Below are 19,726 nucleotides of genomic sequence, written 5' to 3'. Positions count from 1 at the left end.
AAAAATAAAGAAAGAAAAAACCCACATCATTCTAAACATCCCGAATGAAAATCCAAATAAATAAACACCTATGACAATCACTTGTTAATTTGCATTCGCAAAACCATACTATTCGGCAACGAACACTATTTCTGAGAACGGTGGACGCCTAAACCCGTGGACAATCTCCGCGGTGCGAAAAGACTCGAATCGATGAGGAGGTGTGAACGGAGCACTCGGCACACGAAAGGAATGAAGAAGGAGCAGCGCCGTGTGAAAAGGGTTCGGGAGAGCAATGGGGACCCAAAAACAGAGAGCGAGAGAGCTGCTGGCTGCCTATCGATCACTAACTCAGTCAGTCTCGCCTTCAATCTCTCATGGGTCTAACGCCACCGGATGAATCTCCCCTTACTCCTCGTTGTTGCACAATTCCGCCTCTTTCCGTATCGCGCAATCGTAGTTGAGACCGTCGCGCGCATTGTCGAGTTCAAAATTGGCGCCAAGGTGCGGAAGAGCAGTATCGTGGAGCATGTTTCGCTTGATTTGATTATTGTGGGTTTTTGGAGGGTGGGGAATCGGAGAGGAGGAGGAGGAGAAGGAGGACTTGGACATGATTATGGTTGGGTGAGGAGGGAGGGAAGAAGAGCAGGGATTGATCTCGTTGGGTTAATTGGAAAGGGGCGGCAACCATGAAGGTCGTCGTTCCCTCTGGGTTGTGTCTTTGGTTGGTGGTGTTGTTTTCATTGGTGTGGGGCGAAGCTGTGGTGGCGATTAACAGGCCCGGCATTAATCCTTTTCCAGGTAATGTAGTGCAGGGACTTGGGGGTGAGGTGGTTAAATTTCTGGGATTGGTGGGGTGTGTGTACGTGTGTGTGTGTTTTTTTTGGGATGGACTGATTCTGGGTGGAGGATTTTTGGTCAGTGCTCTGAGTCTTAGGGTTCTTAGTTTTGGTTTCTAAAATTTTAATGGAGGTGAGAGGGGCTCAGGTGCGAGCTAATTTTTTTTGATACGGATTTTGGCGAGTGCTGTATTTTTTTTTTTATTATTTTTTTTGTGGCTCAATGTTGAGAAGGGTTTTAGAGTCGACGTTTGCATGAGTTGAAGAGAAGTTTATCAGCAATGTGGGTTGTTTTTGGTTTTTTGGAATGTACCGGTTTTTGCGGTTCTGAAGGGAGCGTACGTTGTCACTCACAGGTGGTTATGTGTGTGGCAGATGTCTCGGTGGGCCAATCAATCGCATTGCGCCCATTGGCTGATGGCGTGTTTGTTGAAACTTCTCCTGGGGTAAAACCAGGAGACCTAGTGGCGTGCATGCGGGTTCGAATTCATGGCATTCCTCGGTTTTCAAATATCCAAAAGTTTGCAGTCGTCACGCGAGTCAAGCTTCAATCTGAAGCTGCTCCTGCGTACAGGCCTGCTCCTCCTAAAGTCGAGGTTTGCATGCATCGGTGAGATAAAATGCTTGGCATCCACATGGTAGTATATAAACGTTTTGTGATAATTTTTTTTCTCTCTTACTCATTCGCTGTTACTATATTTGTGCTCCTGTAGAAAAACTCGCTCAAACCTTCATTTAGGCCATGCTTTGTCATTCTTCCTGTGAATGTAAATAATTTGGAAAGATAACTATACTCCACTTTTGCATGCCGTCTCCTTTACATGAGACTTGTTTACGTTTCAACGTGTTGTATTTTGCAGATTCATTATGTGTTCATGACGATGTACTACTTGCAGGAATGGGTCGATGGAAGTGGCGCAGTGCTCAAAGGAGAGTTGGCGAGCCCTTGAGCAGGGTTTCTGGTCTGGAGCTACGTCTCCCTTTGAGACCAAATATGTTGATCTTCGATTGACTATTTCTCATACAGACGTTGCGCTGAATATATCCGTCGAAGAAGGTACACTTGATTAAATGTTTTTGTATCCATTGCGATGAACGTTTTATGCAGGATTTGTTTGTTGCAATTTTTTTCCTCACTATCGCTAAGTTTCTCCAACCACTATTACCCTTGACTGAGTGGGTATGCCTCTGGAATCGAGCATAATCACTTCTATTAAAGTATTTGCCCCTGTAAGTCTTTTTAATTTGTTGAGTTATTTATTGATAAATCTAATTAGCTAATTTTTTTATTTATTTTGCTGTTTTTTCATATGGTGACGGTGTCGTTTCTGCTCAACCTCTAGCAAATGAGTTTTTTTCCTTTACTCTTTTCTTGTCCATGATCAACAGTTACTTCGTTTGTGCAGAGGTTCAGGGTTTTCGAATTGCTTTTCTGGTTTTGGGGATATTATTGTTATTGTTGGCCCCTTCAGTCAGCGACTGGTTGCCGTTTTATTACAGTAGTGCTATGACCTTGGGTGTCTTCTTGGTGATTATCGTACTGCTATATCAGGTACAAGTTGAAAGGTCATTCTTGACGACATAACATGATCTTTCGCAACATGCCCTTTTTTTAAGAACTTCTGTGGGCTTTTGTGCATGAAAAGTGTCGATGATACTACCATATTTGGGGATGAGAGCCTTGAAGGTTTTAACAAGTATTTTGTATTCTTGCTCTTTACTGGGTCTTTGTCTCTGTTCTCTCAAATTGGAATCCTGACTTGCTGACGTAAGGTATTGGTTGTGACGTTTTCAGGGGATGAAGCTGCTACCAACTGGGCGCAATAATTCTCTCTTCATTGTTCTCTATGGTCTTCTGGTATGTTTCTCCATCTGTAATCTGGTAGTAAGAGCCGTTTCTAACCACAGTATGTATTTTTTTTTTTTTATCGTCGAAGGAACTTTCAGGATTATCAACTCTGGAAATTATACCAAGAGATTACTCGAGAGTTTCACATTAGATATCAGAGATGTGTAACCTTAGTTTATTCAATGGGTTTGCGTTGTTCAGCTAGGGATGGGGAGTGTAGTCGTGCACTATTTTAGTGCACGTGACAGCACTCTTCTTGAGGAGCTTGGACTCAGCGATGATATGTACAACCCTGTAAGCACTGCACATCTTCTTAACTATGTGAGATACAATTCTACTAATTTTTGGTCTTAGAAGCCCCAAAGTTGAGGCGATGAATTTTAAAGTTATATTTTCCCTCAACGTATTTTAATTCCTGAATATTTGGTCACATGTATTTATCCACAACTAGCATTTGAGATGTCTTTGCTTCTTTTGGTATGAATCAGACTTTGATACAGTTGCAACTTGGAGGTGACTTGTGAAAGTTCAGTATCACGCGCCGTGATATGTGGTGTATTTTTTGTGTTGTGCTAAATGTCGACTTCTGATTGATTGTTTTGAATAGGTGGCGTTGTTCCTTGGTCTTGGTGTTGTCCTCATAGGTGCCTGGGTTGGCTTCTGGGGTGTGCGGAAGATGGTCCTTGCTGAAGATGGAAACATTGATTCTGGTGTTGCCAAGTTTGTGAAGTGGGCAATTCGTATCATTGGTGGTGCAATACTTCTTCAGGTATTAGTTTTACTCTACCTTTGGTAAAACATAAGGATATCAATGCAACGAACAAGTGGTCCTTCAACGATTGCGGCAATTTTTGTTTTTTACATTTGGAAGCATTATATAATTGCAAGTTTATAAATCTCCTATTTGGTCGTTGATCGATCGGGCTTAATAGATCATCTAACACTGGTTTCATATTTTTGTGTTCTATTGCCACTGTGTGTCGGTACATCTGTGTTTCTCTTTTATTGAATGATTCTGCTTGTTATTTAGTTGATACATGATATTGACATGTCGTATTTGCTGCAGTCCTCATGCGACGTCATATTTTCAGGATTAACGCTCGCATTCGGATTAGCAGCGACCTGGGTTGTGGGGAAATTCTTCAACCTTCTGGGAAATCTCGAAGTTGGTGAAGACCTTGAACAACAGTGGTCTGAGTAAGTACGTTACCCCTGTGTTTCCCGTTCATCTTTGTGCATTATGGGAGGAATCAGTGGTGACGATTTTACGGTTGCATAGGTACTGGGATTCAGATGGAGTTCTCGCGTGGGCAGGGGAAAAGTTACAAAAATTCTGGTCCAAGTAAGTTTCTGTCACCTGTCTTCCCCAATTTCGATTAGTGTGTGCATGCTGTCTGGTTGTTTTTCTTTTTTCTATAGGTGGGTCTTTCCATGTGCAGGAATGTTAGCGAAACACCCCCAAAATATGATAACTTCCCGGCATTCTGGTAGATATTCTTTAGTTGAAGTAGAAGCTTGTAATAAATTGCATAATTTATAGATAATCGTTGTGAAACCTTGCAGTTTATCAACAGAGAGACGTATTGACTATTTTTCTGATGATGAAAGGTGACAGGGTCGATTGTCTGCATTTGTTGAAAATTTGACACTTAGTTTTGTTTGGGAGAACAGACGGCCTACGATGCGAAGACAATATGCCCCAATGAAACAAGGTGTCAACAGGAGTCCTTTAACTAAAATGCAAGCAAATCCTCTACAGAATCTTCCCGAGAAGGATGCCCTGACGAGGTGGGAGCAAGTCAATACACTGCTAAGAAGAAATTTAACAGGTAATCACTGTCCTCCGATGTCTACAATCTTCAAAAAGAGAGTATACGGTAATTGTAGTTCTTTGACTATTGTTTTGATAAGATCATGGTATGGATGCCGAGCCTAGATCTAACATGGTGACTACGACTCCACTTTGGGGCAAAGAATGTTACTCCACGTTTCACAAGACTCCAGACGGCAAGCCATTGAGTAGCAGTGATTACAAGGCTACGGATATAACTGCAGAGGCAGTTAGTGAATTGGTCAAATGTAAAGAATTTCAAAAATGGTGGGCTACTCAGGTCGTCAGCAAGAACCGTATTCCCATTGCTCCCATTGAACACAGGGAGGAGAGACCGGAGGAGGATATCGTGGCCACAGCGTCTTTGCCAGAGGACGATTTTTTCTTGAGCAAAAATTCTGATCATTTAAGAAAACATCCAGGAAAAACATAGTTTAGATCTTTGTATATAGTACCTTAGTTGGGCATATCAAGTCCCAAGGGAAGAGGGAGCAATGGCTTTCTGTCCATGTTTTGTTCTTTTGGACACAACCCAGTTTCATTTTCAGCTTCCTTTTTGATAAGCTGGAAGTTTTGAATATTTACCTTAGGTTCTGGAGTCTCTCCGAATGGAGTTTGTTTTACGGAAGGGTACAGAGCTGCACAACATCTGTATTTTTGATCTTTCTTTTACAACAATATTTTATACACTCCGATCTTTAGCTGGTCGTAAAGATCAATTGTTGCAGAAGCTTGAATGGCTTTCAATCCGTTTTGGGGTTTATTGTGCTTTAGACCGGTGGTGATGCTCTAGAAAATTGTTATGTGGCCTTCAATAAAAGGCAGTCTTGGGGTTGAAAGAACGAACAAGCAAGCTTGGGTTTACTACCTATGTGCGGATGTAGGAGTATGGAAGTTGATGGGGACATGCTGAAATTCTGTTAATACACAGTACAGTGATTTGGCACACAAACTGATTTGATCCCAAATCATCCACAACCAAATATGACTTACAAATTATCTTTGAGATCCAGTGTCGAGTACCTTTTGCTGATTTAAACCTGTTTTTTTGTTTCAGTATAGGTACAATTTACACAAAAATGAATTCTTTTTTACATTTTCATGTCAGGAAAAGTTGTTTGTGTTCAACATGATGTGATATTCATTTGTCATTGTTGTTTTTCTATTTTGTTTTTCTTTATTGCAAATTTTGTAAATTCATGATGGATATAAACGTACAAAGCTTCAAAAGTTCTGTAAGTGCAGGATTCGAAGTTGCCGGTGCAGAAGTTGTTTCTATTGCGGTCTCCAGATATAGAGGACATTGAGAAAGCATCGTTGAAGGATGAGGTTCTGTCGCTCATTAAAGCCGATGACATGACGGAGTTGTATCAGACTTGCAGCCCGAAGCTTGGCTGGGAGCTTGATCTATCGTGCGTGGACGCGATGAACGCTAAGCATGCTGATGAGCTCAAGAATCTCGATGATAAGATTGCTGATGCGGAGGAAAATCTTGGTGAGAGCGAGGTGCGAGAGGCGCTTTGGCGAAAGCGTTATTTCACATCCGCATCGGCGATAAGGGAAATTCGCTGAAGCAACTCAAAATTACAGAGGCGAAGACGGTGGCTGTGGGACAGAAGGTGGAGACGGTGGCTCGTGCTCCATACCCTCCGCCTTGGTTACTTCCACCTTGACTTCGCCCTAATTTCGCGTAACATTGATAAGGCTAAGAATTTGTTTGACGAGGGCGGTGATTGGGAGCGAAAAAATAGATTGAAGGTGTACGAAGGGCTGTATTGAGTGACAACACGGAACTTTAATCGTGCAGCAAATTTGTTATTGGACCCAATTTCGACGTTCACCACTTGCGAGCTCCTCTTACAATTCCTTCATCTTCTACGTCTTGGCCAGTATCATCTCGGTGTTGCTGTGGCAGAAAGTGATGAAATTTATCCCTCATCCAACGCCTTTCATCCCCTGTCGATAATGTACTAGAACCACGGGGTTGGCTCACTCGATTACATACCTATACTGACTACATACTATGTTTAAGTAGATTGGACTCTCAATGTACTACACTTTACTTGATTCAATGAAGCTCCATTCTCTTGATCTTAGAAGCATGAAGCAATCATCTGATTGCAACATGGTATCAGAGGAGACTTAGATTCTCTTTACTTTGATCTTTCACTTATTCCTCCTTGCTTGATAATCCACTCTCTCCACTCATTCAATCTTTTTCTCCTATTTCTTATGATGGAGTTGGCTATGTCAGGTAGAAATATTTCAAAGAACACAAAGTTGCAAGACATCACCAACTACACCATCTGGATGTATAAGCTTCGGACTCTTCTTCAAGGAGAATGTCTTTGGAATGTTGTCAATCCTTTCAATGTTCCAACTGTAGAGTCTTCTTCAATCAACTCTCTTCACTTACAGCAAACTACAAAAGATACTATGCAAGGTCTTCCTTCATCTACTTCTATACCAAGCTCCATGCTTGTAGAACAACACAAGGCAACAATAATTATTGTCTCAATGACAAAAGACTCTATCTTACTTCATATTATGCATACTATAGATTTTAGAAAAAATTGGATAAAATTGAGAGACTTATATCAATCAAATTCTATGAATTGGATACTCTTTTATTTAAATTCTAATATCAAATAAAGAACTTGTTGATAAAGACTTGACTAATTCACCTTAAAGTTGGAATGTCTTTTATTAAATGATATCTAGTAGAGAACATACTCCTTCTTTCAATGAATTTAAGAATCTCTTCCTACAAGAAGATGTTGTCAAAACCAAAAATTATAAAAGAACTTAAATAGAAGAAGCCTTATCAACTCAACACAAGCCACTTTATAAGACTAGATCTAACCTTTATGGAAATCAAAGCTATGTAAGACGACACTTAAATTCATCACATGGATACTCCTTCAACAATAACTATTAACAATTTCAATCACAACACCATCAACAATATAATAAAGAAATATAATGTAGATTCAAAAAAAGTACTTGGAATGAATATGAGAGTTTCTTCCATTAAGAAAATAAATGTGAACTTAAACAACTTTGTATAAAGGTCTATAAATTAGAAGCAAGAAGTAGATCAAATTCTTCTCAATGGTATCCAAATCACTTTGCTAATACTATCAAGGTACCTTCCCCTTACACATCCTTTAAAGAAGATGTACTTACTAAAATACTTGAAGTATGTACAACAAAGGCCTCACAAGAATCTTTAAAATGGGTATTAGACTCTAGAGCTAGCACTTACATAACATGCAACCTAGACATATTATCTAATATCAATTCTACCTTTTTATCTACTATAATGACTACTAGTGGAAAAACTCTATCTTTTATAATCTAAAAAACTACACACCTTGGAAATAAAAATATTTGGATCATGGTTTTTATGTACTTAGCATAATCAAAAACTTATTATTAATTGATCCTAAAATAGATTTATTGATTTGATATTATTCAAGATATATAGCTTGTTTTGAGATTTTTTTTTTCCATATAAGCCATAGTTTACTTAAAAGAGATTTGTTAAATACCCAACATCATTTTGGACCAAAAAATTATATAATAGCTTAAAGATTATTTTCCATATAATCTCTCTTTAATTCTAATTACTTCTTAGCTTTTATTGATAACTTCTCTATAAAATTTTGAATCTATTTCCTCACTTATAAAGACAACGTACTTGAAACCTTCAAGAATTTTAAAATAACAGTTGAGAAAGAAACCAATTACAAAATTTTATGCCTAAAAAGTGACCTTGTTGGAAAATATATATCAAGAGAATTTACTTATTTTTATTTTTAACTTGGCATATGATGCCAATTAACTATAGCACAAACATCTCAATAGAACAACTTCACTAAAAGAAAAAATAGATACATATATGAAATAATGAGGATTCTTTTGTTGAATTCTAGCTTACTACCTTATGTATGGAAAAAACATCTTGTATAACAAACTACATCTCTAATTGAATTCCATATTGAATTCTATACAAATCGATTCTACTTCAAGTTTTTACAAGTTAAAAATTTAAATCTCTTTCATCTTCATGTATTTAGTTGCACAACCTACTATCATCTACCAAGTAGAAATAAATTATAATTCAAAGCTCAAAAATCTATATTAGTATTAAGGACATGAACTGGAAGAAGATACATAAATTTAAAAAATTTATATTAAAAAAAAGTGATAAAATAGCAATAAAGTAGTATATATATTAAAAAAAAACTAGAATGGCTATTGCCAAAAGATAAGAGAATTAGAGATTCTTAAATCTAAACTAGAAGCAAGAAAGGAGTTGACAAGAGTAAAAAGGGTTTTAGTCTTGCTTATATATATACTATCTAACTAAGAGCTACGTAGCGATATTCTATACGACTTCTAATATGTGATGACTTTGCAAGACACATGCTTTAGCTTACAAGGCAAGTTTTCTATATGCAAGCGATATAATTATCTTATTTTTTAAGCTACCAACATGTGTGGTACATGGCCATCTTGTTAACTATGTTTTTAAATCTAAAAAGTCAATTAAAGATACCTATAAAGTCAAAGTAGTATCTATGAAGCTTCTAAAAAGCTTTTATAGAAGCTATTATGGAATTAATCTATTTTTATCTACTTTTATCTAATCATATAGATAATTATTGGCTTAAATATCTATGTTAGTGACATTACTCTTCTTTCTATGGATGAGTTCTATGAGGAGCGGTCTTCATATATTGAAAATATCCAAGATACAATAAATAGTATTTGCGACATATTCCAATCTTTGTTCTCTTTGAAGATAGTTGATAGGCCGTCTTAGCCATCAATAGTATTCTATACCAAGGTAAAAAGACCACATTATTTGGTCATTGTTCAAGCCTTTATAACTTCTTTCAAATAAAACATTTGGAATATCATCAAGAGTTGTTCCTACTTCTAATAAAATCACCAAATATTGGAATTCTCTTTCAAGGTCGTGATACCAAAAATATTATATCTTATCATCTATTTGAGGAAAGATATGTCGTTCTTGAGGATCTTCATCTGCATTGATCTTTTGTTGTTCTTGAGCTTCCTTTAATTGCACCTTCATTGTTGCATGTAGCTTTGATAAATGATTTATTAAACCTTTTGCTGCAGGATTATCAACTTTTGAAAAGTCAAAAGTATCCAGTCATGGATGATAACCATAATTGGCAAAAAATGATGTTTGTTGTATAGAAAAATGCATCACATTATTATAAGAAAATACTACAGATAGCAAGAGGATTTATTAATCATCTTGTTGATAATTGATGGTACACCTTAAGTATTATTCCAAAACTTTGTTTATGTACTTTTTCTATTCATTAGTTTGAAGATGAAAGGCTAAAAAAAGCTTTATACTCACCTTTAAAATCTTAAAAAGAATTTTTCAAAATCTTAATACAAATTGAGTCTTCTTATCTAATATAGTATCTTTTAGCAATCCATGATATCGATAGATAGTGTCAAGGAAAAACTTGACAATTTCTTCACATGTGATAGATTTTGTACATCGTACAAAATGTGCCATTTTGATAAAATGATCTATTATCACAAATATAGGATCATACAATCTTGAGTCTAGAAGATCTTTAATAAAATCTATAGAAATACAAGACTATGGTTGTTTTCGAATAGGTAATGGTTGAAGAAGTCCATAAGGTTGATGCAGAGGAGTTTTTGACCTTGAAAAAATGTCACATGATTGAATAAAGTCTTTTACAGCCTTTCTCATTTGCGGCCATTAAAAATCTCTAGATATTAGCTTCAAAGTCTTGTTGTATCCAAAATGTCCTACTGTTGAAAAGTTGTGACGTACTTAAAGAACACGTAAATATGCTTCCCTTTTTGGCTCATATAAGCATCCTTTGAAATAAAGTAGATTGTTCTTGAACTCAAACTTAGAAGTATCATGAGACTTAGAAGAAGTATTCTTGATATCATGAATAAGAGGATCGAAGGACATACTTGACTGAATTTGTTTGAAGAAAGTTGAATCAATAGTCAATGATGATTTCACTACTCAAAGATGAAATTATTTTAGCTTCATTAAAATTGTCCTTTGTTGATCAAAAGTTACATCTCCTTCTTTAGATGCAAGATAAGAATGTGTGAAAAGGATATTGGACAAAACTTATTATTTTCTTAGCTAATAAGTGATATTGAATTCAAATCTTGAGAAAGACATGATCCAACGAGCTTGGCAATGATTCAAAGTACAAGCTGACATGAAATATTCTAAGTTCTTGTGATCTGTATACATGGTATTGTGATATAAAATAGCTAATAGGTGAAAAGGTGAAGAAAATATCATATTTTTGAAGATCTTATTTTAAATATATTGTAATAAATTATCTTGGAAAAATAGACAACAGTCAAGGGATAAAAAAATTAAAAGTTTTATTACTACCTTTTTACAAAATAGACTTGTATTCACTTTGTAGAACCATAAATAAAGCAAAATAAGGTAGATTAGAAAAATAAATAATATAGGTATTGACTTTGAAATTTTGAGAGTTTGTGAATTTATATGTGTTCAATATATATTGTGAGTTTGAGCTTAATCAAAGGATTAGATCAAGGGTTATTGAGGTTTAAAAAGGTCAAGATCTCAAGAAGTAGAGTTTTAGTTATAATATAGATTTCTTAGATTTTTTGTAATCTATCAATTAGATTGGAATAAAAAGTATGTATATAGATATTAGACTTATTTTTCTACATATAATAGAAATTTGAGATCAATCAAACCATTTGATAAGGAGATATTAACATTAAAAATTCAACATTCAAATTGAAGGAGGCTAGCCAATATCTAAGCAAATATTAGGATTGATCTTCTTTTTGGTGAGTTCGATCTTCTTCAAAAATTTTGTGCATGTTTTTAACTTAATTATAAAGATGTGTACAAAATTTGAATTAAAATCAATAGTTCATTCATTAGTTATTGACGTTTAAATTTGCTATAGGATTTGATTAGGATTTGTTTAAGATATGGCAGAAGATGTAACAAATCAATTGTCAGAGCTACATGCAACAATAAAGGCACAATTAAAAGAAGCTCAAGAATAAAAAAAAGCCAACGGAGATGTCTATTGCAAAGAACAACTTCAATTCTATGAGGGGGATAAGGTATGGTTATTTCATCATAATATTAAAAGTATTCATCCTTGTAACAAGCTAGATTACTGTAGGCTTAGACCATTTTCTATTTGTGAATAGATCAATCTAGTTGCTTATCGATTATACCTATCAAAGTCTATGAAAATCTATCTTATATTCCATGTGTCTTTACTTGAGTTATATAAGACAATAGATATATAAGAAAGGAGACAAATACCACCACCTCCTATAAAAGTAGACAATAATGAAGAATTTGAGATAGAAGAAGTCTTAAATTCGAAGCGACACCAAAACATGCTAGAATATCTGATACATTAGCATGGATATGACATTAATGAACATATATGGAAGCCATCCAAGAATTTAGCAAATACATCAGCCAAAGTTAAAGTATTTCATCAATGACATCTATCAAAACTAAGATAAAGATTTTCAAATATAATGGAAATCTCCATTATATTTGAAGTGGTTTCTACCTCCAAAAACAAAGAAAGCTCAATGGAGATTTCATTCTATCTTATATCATTATTTCTTTGGATTTTTTAGTACTTAGGAGATGAAGAACCAATAACTAGTAGATTCAACTCAAGAGCTATCATTTGTTGAGCTACCATATGAGACATTACAACTAATACAACCTTCAAGATGAAAAAATTGACATAAAGATCTTCAAGAATGACATGTTCTTCCTCAAATAGATGGCAAGTTATAATGCATTTGGTACCACGAACTTAGAAGGGTCTCATGGTATTAAGTGATACTTTTGAAGGTAGGAACCACTCTTGATGGTATTACTAATGTTTTGTTTGAAGAAAGTTATGAAGGTCTTAATAATGATTAAATATTAGGATGGTCTTCTTGCCTTGGTATGTGACATTATCAATGGTTGAAGGAACCTATCAACTACCTTCAAAGGAAATAAAGATCAAAATACGTGATAAATATAGTTTGACACATCTTGGACTTCATCAACATGTAATCACTGCTCCTTGTGGAACTCGTCTCTAGAAGGAGAGATAATGTTATCGACATACATATTTATCTTCATAATTATTTAGACAATAAGAATAGGTAGAAGTAAGTCAAAGTAGATAAATATGATAATAGCTTGTAAAAAGCTTCCTAGAAGCTTCATAGACATTGCTTTGCCTTTATACATATCTATAGGTGATTGACAAGTTGAAAACTTAGCCAACAAGGAGGCCACATGTTGATATATTGACCACTTGTAATACAAGTTGGATATATGGCGCATACCTAAAAAACTTGCCTTGCAAATTAGACATGTGTCCTATAAGTTGGACATGTATTAGAGGTCTTATAGCATGTCACCACATATTTCTTAGTTAAGGAGTATATATAGAGGCAAGACTGAGGCCTTCCTCACTCTTATCAACTCTTTTCTTGCTTTTAGTCTAGTTTCAATAGTCTTATATTTTCTAGTCTTTGATAATAGCCATTCCAGTTCTTCCTTGAATATACATACTTTCTTCTATTTTGTCACTTTTTTTTTGACACAGATTCCACGAGTTTATGCATCTTCTTCCAATTTGTATCCTTAATAATTGGTCCAAATAGTAGTTGTGCTCTTTCTTGAAGGTCAATTGAATAGTCATAGGAAGAATCTTTTGGAAGAGTATTCATATTCTTTTTCTCAAATACATCTTGAAAATCTTGATACTATCTTGGAATACGACTTAAATTCTTTGCATCATTAGAAATGAGTGTGGCATAAATGACACAAGGTTATCTTTTTTTACAGCATGCAAGAAAGATCTTGCACCTACAAATATAGTTTTAATTATATTAGACTTGTGATTTTCTATTTAAATAACTGCAATCTTAATTATATTTTAAAAAAAATCAAAAGTACAAAAAATCCAATCTACTCAAGGATTGTATTTTTTCAACCACAATAAATCTAAAATATTTGGATAAGAAGGAGATCTAATGATATTAAATACCACAAATTTATTATGAATATTAGTTATTATTTCTATAAGAAAGGTTTCATGAGTAATATCTCCAGAAAAAAAATGAGCAACCATCTATGACTTCTACATGAACATGTTTAGTTTTCCATACTAAAGATATTTTAAGACTTTTAGTTAATTCTTCATGTAAGAAACATACTAAGGCTCCTAAATTTAATAAGGCAAAGAAGTTGTAATTTATAGGTCCTAAAATAATATTTAATTTAAAAGAAGGAGAAGATTTTGAAAAAAGAATAGGACCTTTATTTAATATTGTACAAGGTTTCGGTCGCATAGTCACTATTATAGCTAGACAAAATTATTTTTTAATATATTATATTATTTGAAATTTTTACTCCTCATTTTATAATTATATTTCTTTATTGGACAATGTTGAGTAGTATGCTTAGGTTTTCTATAATATAAGTACAATCCTTTCTAACGGTGACGAGTCTTTTCTTGCTTAGTAAGAGGTTTGAAACATACCGCATTAATTTGTATATCCTCTACTTCTAAATATATATGTTGAGGAAGCATTGGTGTTACTATTAAATTATAGTAATATTGAGGCCTATTTGTCCAACTCTTAGATCAAAATTTGAAAAGTCAATTCTCACATATTACAACAAAGTCAATTGCTTGACTCAATTTTTGAGGATCAAGTCAGTTGAACATCAATTTCTTTACCTCATATTATAATCCATAGAAAATTTGGCTAATAAGTGCAACATCATTCCACTTAATATCAATTGTAAGTTGTCAAAGTTGTAAAGCATATAATGTTATAAATTGATTGCCTTATTACAAAATATGGATCTTGTTGGTTGCAATACAAGTTGTATCATGTTCTCCATACATGGATCAAAACTTGGCTAAAAAAGCCTCCAAATTATTCAATATTGGGTCTTGTCGTTGAAAAAAAGATGAAAATCATAATAATGTTGAATCTAAAAGAAATATATCAATGAATCTAACTTGTGATCTTGGAGTTGAATAGCTTTGGGATTGAAGTTTAATCACAAGTTATACTTGATTGATAAATCCTCAAAACTTGGATCTTGTGCCATCAAATTTTTCAAGTAAGACAATTCTTGGTTCTTTAGTACCAGTGTCGGAGTAGAGAGAATTTGCCTCAAGAAAGTGCTGGCTCTTGGCTGCCACTAAATACTCAATCAAGTCTAAGATATAAAAGCACCAAGTTTATATATATAACATTTTCTCTTTTAGGGCAATTACATTAATATATAAGTCCAAGTATAAAAAAAACCCAAATGTATGATAAAGTATCTTAAAACCTTATATATCCTTGTGAGAAATGTTTCTTGAACTTCAATAGCTTATATCTCACGATTGGACCATCCAAACAATCTCAAATTTTACAGGAAGTATTGATATACTTTCAAAAAGTACCACAAAAAAATTCAACTATAAATTCATTACGGATCTTGTCATATCGCCAAAATCCTAACAGTAGCTTTAAACCCTAGCTGATATACACTTGTGAGCTATTTTCTTCATATCTCACAAAATAAATATTTAAATACCATGAAAATTTGATCTACAGCTTTTCAACCTAATAACTCACACTTATGGAAATTTTGAGTCAAAAATTCATTTAGAAACTCAAGATATGGCTCCAACCATTACTATCAACAAAATAACTCACTTACTGCCTTTGAATTACATGTACTGTCTTCAATGCCCTATAACTCCTTCATCTAGACTTAAAATTCATCAAACAATCTATGTAAAATATAGCAAAGAAAGTATTCTCTCCAATTCTAATCATCGATATTTCATTACTTTCTATATATATATGTTATACTTCAAAGAGTGACAGTAGGTACAAATTTAACACCATAACTTTGAACACCTATAACTCCTTCAAAAAAACTCGAAATCACACAAATTCTTTGCCCAAATTATACTCAAAACCTCAACTTCTTGATCCTAGCTTCTAAAGCTTAAATGCTTCCAAATGTGAAACCCTAATCCCTAATAAGGCCTCGAGTAGTCTCCTTGAAGCCCATTGGGCATGACATTCGACCAATAGGGATGAAGGTCTTTATCCCTTGCTTTCATCCTTCCCAATAAGCTTCTTTATAGTTTAGAATTTCATCTTTAGACTCCAACCTTCTCTTAAGCTTTATACTAAATATCTAAATCCTATATAATAGAAAGACAATAATCAAAATAGATAAATATTCAAATAAATTTTTTTATATCAATTCTCTTTAAATTTATTTACTAACCACTCTAATTCATATCAAGACTTACTGTTGTTCTCGTTGCATTCAAGCTTCGACATACCAAAGTAATTGAATTAATAGAGGTGGATCCAAATACGAGGAAAGATTAGTTATATGAATTGGGTCTGTAAGTGTCACAATTGACTGTATTTTGGCTATCTGAAATCAAATATCAAACTATAAAATATCGAGGCTTACTACTTTCGTTTTAATTCAATCCATAATCCATTCTACGATTATCAATTCAACAATACTTCTCTCAATCATAATTCTTCATAAGCAAATAATAAAGAAAATAAAGAGGTAGCACCAAGCTTACTCCGCCTTACGACTCTCAGTCTAGCTCTCTGCTTACGACACTCAGTCTGGTTCTTGACTTACGACTCTCACAATTTGGCTCTCACCTTACGACTCTCAGTCTGGCTCTTGGCTTACTTTCTTCAACCTATTTATCCTACCAAAAAGATGATCCATCGGCCAACGGATTCCAAAGGTTATGACCATTTGAATTCTTAACTATTTATTCTACTAACAATCTACTGTTAACAACTAAATTGCCTAACCATCAGTCTAATTCTCAAGGTTGTCAATAACCAAGCAGTAACTTATCACAAAGTTTATTTATCTATTCTATATAGCTCCACTCCTAATTGTGCAGTGCCCTCGCAAACATTATTTAGCCTCAACTTATAAAGATGTAGCAGTGTTGGCTTACCACCCTTTGAATTGGTGACCTTCTCATCTTTACATCTTTGTCATCTGCCTCAATGTTCGAGGGTTCTCCATCCAAACGCGTCATTAGATCTTCATTCAACAAACTCAATTCTCGTACCTGAGACTCACGTCAGGTAATTTGATTGTTACGCTCCTCCAACATCTTCTACCATTCTTTTGTCGATTTTAAAGGTATCTCCGAAGGTATTATTGCTGAAATTGGCGTATTGGTCTGCACTAAATTATTGGCCTCCTTCGCTAATATGGCTAGTTTAGTCTGTAACATCGCAACCTCTACTTGCAGCTGTTCTTGCCGTTCTTTCCAATTGGTCTCCATCCTTAATGTCTCAGATACCATATTCACCATCTTTTCCTTAACCACAAAAGAAAATATGATGCTTGTTAAGAGTCCCCATCCTACTTCTTATTATGGTCCAATCAATTAGATCGACTCCCTCTTTTGTAACAGAAAACTCGTCCCAAGTTTATGTATAGTAAAATTTAAATCGATTACCATTGATCCGTGTCGTAAATTTAGTATCCATAAAATCTTCCAATTGTACTGAACCATTTGAAAATCCTTCAATAACTCGATATGGCCCATGCCATTGAACTTGAAATTTTCTTAGAAAATTTTTAAATCGACTATCATAAAGAAGTACCAAATCATTTGGCATAAAAGCCTTTGGTCTAAGCTTACTATCATAATAAGTCTTCCTTCATTTTTGTATCGTTTCTATTATCATTAATGCATTGGCTCTAGTTTCATTCAACTTTTTCTAATTCTTCTAAACGGTGCTGTAATGAATCCTGATCTCCCAAGCTAGTATCTATAGCAATTCATAAATTTTGGACTTCCAATTCAATAGGTAATATTACTTTCTGGCCATAAACCAATTGAAAAGAGATAACATTGGTAGTAACTTTATACACAGTACGATATGTCCATAAAGTTGCGAACAACTTAGTATCCCAATCTGTTCCCGCTCATGAAACTTTTTTTTGTTAAGATTTTATATAAAATTCTATTAGTCTTTTCCATTTGTCTATTGACTCTAGAGTGATACGATGTAGTCTTCCAATATTTTATCTCGTATTTAGCCATGAGTACTTCGATTGTACTATTTATAAAATAAGTTCGTCAATCACTAACCAATTCTCATGGACAACCAAACCATGTAATAATATTTTCATACAAAAGGTTGCTATTGTACTTGTACTATCAGTTTTTGTAGCTACAGCTTCAGCCCATTTTGTTACATAATCTGTTGCTAGCAGTATATATTATTTTTGGCCATTTCTCGTAGTTGATGTAATTTTTCATTTTTTAAAAGGTGCTTGAGTCAAAATTGGTATTAAGGGCATTGCTGAAGTTCTAGTAGGTTGACCCGTTCTCTGACATGGATCACAATGATGGATGAATTGGTGGACATTTGCAAACAATGTTAGCTACCAATAACCAGCCTATAAAGCTTTACGAGCCATGTTGTCTCTCGTAAAATATCCACCACAACTGTCTAAGTGGAAACCTTCCAATATAGTACGCACTTCATTCTGATAAATACAGCATCGTAAAACTCCATCCTTGCCTTGTTTATATAAAGCTTCACCAATCATCGTATAAGGTACACATTTTAATATTAAGCATCGTTTAAGCTTTTCATTGAAATTAGGTGGAAAGGTTTGAAATGTCAAGTATTGAATTATTTTACTATACTCCAAAATAATTACATCTATCGTAAATAGTTTTGCATCGGGTAGTGCATTGTTAATGGGTTCATTACTCAATATATTGGATAATCGAGATAAATGGTCTGCATTGGAATGTGATTTCCCTGGTCTTATCAAAATAGTAAAGTCAAATTCTTGCAAGAGTAGAACCCATCGTGCAATACGACCACTCAATTGAGGCTTATTAATCATATATTTTAAAGCATCATGGTCGACATGGAAAACAAATTTATAACCAAGAAGATAATGTCAAAACTTTTGTATGGAATAAATCATTCCCAATGCTTCTCTTTTGGTTATTGTATAATTTCTTTCAGATGCTACCAATTGATGACTTGCATAATAAATAAGGTGATCAAAACCTCGGTCATCTTTCTGACTTAGCATAGAACCAATTATGACATTAGATGCATCCACATAAACTTGGAATGGTTTTTTCCAACAAGGTGCCACCAATATTGGTATTGAAATCAATTTTTGTTTCAAGGTTTCGAATGCAATTGTATATTCCTTTGTCCAAAATAGTATGGTCCCATCAGTTGGTGGTTTTTTCAAGAGATTTGTCAAAGAAAGGCATATAATTACAAATAGATAGATAAATTGCCGATAATAACTAACATGGCCAACAAATGCTCAAATACTCGTAATAGTATCTGATTGCTTTAATTCTACTATAATCTTTATTTTATCTAGATCTGTAGCAATGCCTGCCATCAAAACTATATGACCTAACAGTTTACTAGAAGGCACACCAAATTAGTATTTTTTTGAATTTAAAGAAATTCCATATTTGGCACATTGATTCAAACATTGACCTAGACATTCTAAATGCCTGGCTCTTGTACTGAATGTACAGAAATCATCTAGAAATATTTCTATTGAAATTCATAGATAATCTTGAATGCTTGCATCATTATCCTTTGAAATATAGCTGGTGTATTACAAAGCCCAAACGGCAAAACCTTATAGGCAAAGGTCCCCCAATCCATAATAAAAGTAGTTTTTAACTGATCTTCTTTTGCAATCTTAACTTGATTATAACCAGAGAATCCATCAAGAAATGAATAACATTCATATTCAGCGACGACATCAAATATACTATCTGTGAATGGTAAAGAAAAATAATCCTTTTTAATTGCCACATTTAATTTTTAGAATTCTTGACAAATGCAAACTTTTCCATTCTTTTTTGGTACCATAACAATTAGTGAAATCCATTCACTAAAAGGAATTGGATAGATAAATCCAATCTCCAAGAATTTATGTAATTCTTCTTTTACCATAAGTGAGTATTTTGGATTAAGTTGATGTTGTTTTTGGCGTACTGGTATAGCGTTCTCCTCCAATATAATTTGATGCTCACAAACTTCAGTTAGAATTCCTTTCAAATCCGCATACGACCATGCAAA

General features: G+C 34.3%; 1 protein-coding gene and 1 pseudogene across 5 annotated transcripts; both read left to right on the top strand.

The window, feature by feature from the left end:
* The first annotated feature begins 313 nt into the window (after positions 1 to 313).
* Positions 314 to 5,217, top strand: LOC112280922 (uncharacterized). 5 transcript variants are annotated; one of them, XM_090249447.1, is made up of 11 exons: positions 314 to 780; positions 1,194 to 1,428; positions 1,715 to 1,875; positions 2,225 to 2,370; positions 2,614 to 2,676; positions 2,869 to 2,961; positions 3,275 to 3,436; positions 3,734 to 3,864; positions 3,947 to 4,009; positions 4,339 to 4,496; positions 4,779 to 5,217. In XM_090249447.1, the coding sequence occupies exons 1-11, from the start codon at positions 669 to 671 to the stop codon at positions 4,814 to 4,816; spliced, it is 1,362 nt and encodes a 453-aa protein (XP_090105573.1). In that variant the 5' UTR covers positions 314 to 668; the 3' UTR covers positions 4,817 to 5,217. The 5 variants fall into 5 exon arrangements, with proteins under 5 accessions (XP_090105573.1, XP_024372649.1, XP_024372650.1 ...); XM_024516881.3 differs by having other exon boundaries at positions 4,642 to 5,217; XM_024516882.3 differs by having other exon boundaries at positions 2,869 to 2,988.
* A 520-nt stretch (positions 5,218 to 5,737) lies between these two features.
* Positions 5,738 to 6,577, top strand: LOC112281257 (26S proteasome non-ATPase regulatory subunit 6 homolog pseudogene; annotated as a pseudogene).
* The last annotated feature ends 13,149 nt before the right edge of the window (positions 6,578 to 19,726 follow it).

Source organism: Physcomitrium patens, chromosome 4, assembly GCF_059467195.1.
Source record: "Physcomitrium patens ecotype Gransden chromosome 4, ASM5946719v1, whole genome shotgun sequence".
Classification (NCBI taxonomy): domain Eukaryota; kingdom Viridiplantae; phylum Streptophyta; class Bryopsida; order Funariales; family Funariaceae; genus Physcomitrium; species Physcomitrium patens.
Note: the sequence above shows the minus strand (reverse complement) of the source record. Positions and strands in the feature narration are given on the sequence as shown.

Excerpts from the sequence above, each read along its gene's own strand:
- LOC112280922 (XM_024516879.3), top strand. The coding sequence starts at position 669 with ATGAAGGTCGTCGTTCCCTCTGGGTTGTGTCTTTGGTTGGTGGTGTTG. Across the intron at positions 781-1,193 it reads CGGCATTAATCCTTTTCCAG|ATGTCTCGGTGGGCCAATCA; the intron begins GTAATGTAGTGC and ends TGTGTGTGGCAG. Across the intron at positions 2,989-3,274 it reads CTGCACATCTTCTTAACTAT|GTGGCGTTGTTCCTTGGTCT; the intron begins GTGAGATACAAT and ends TGTTTTGAATAG.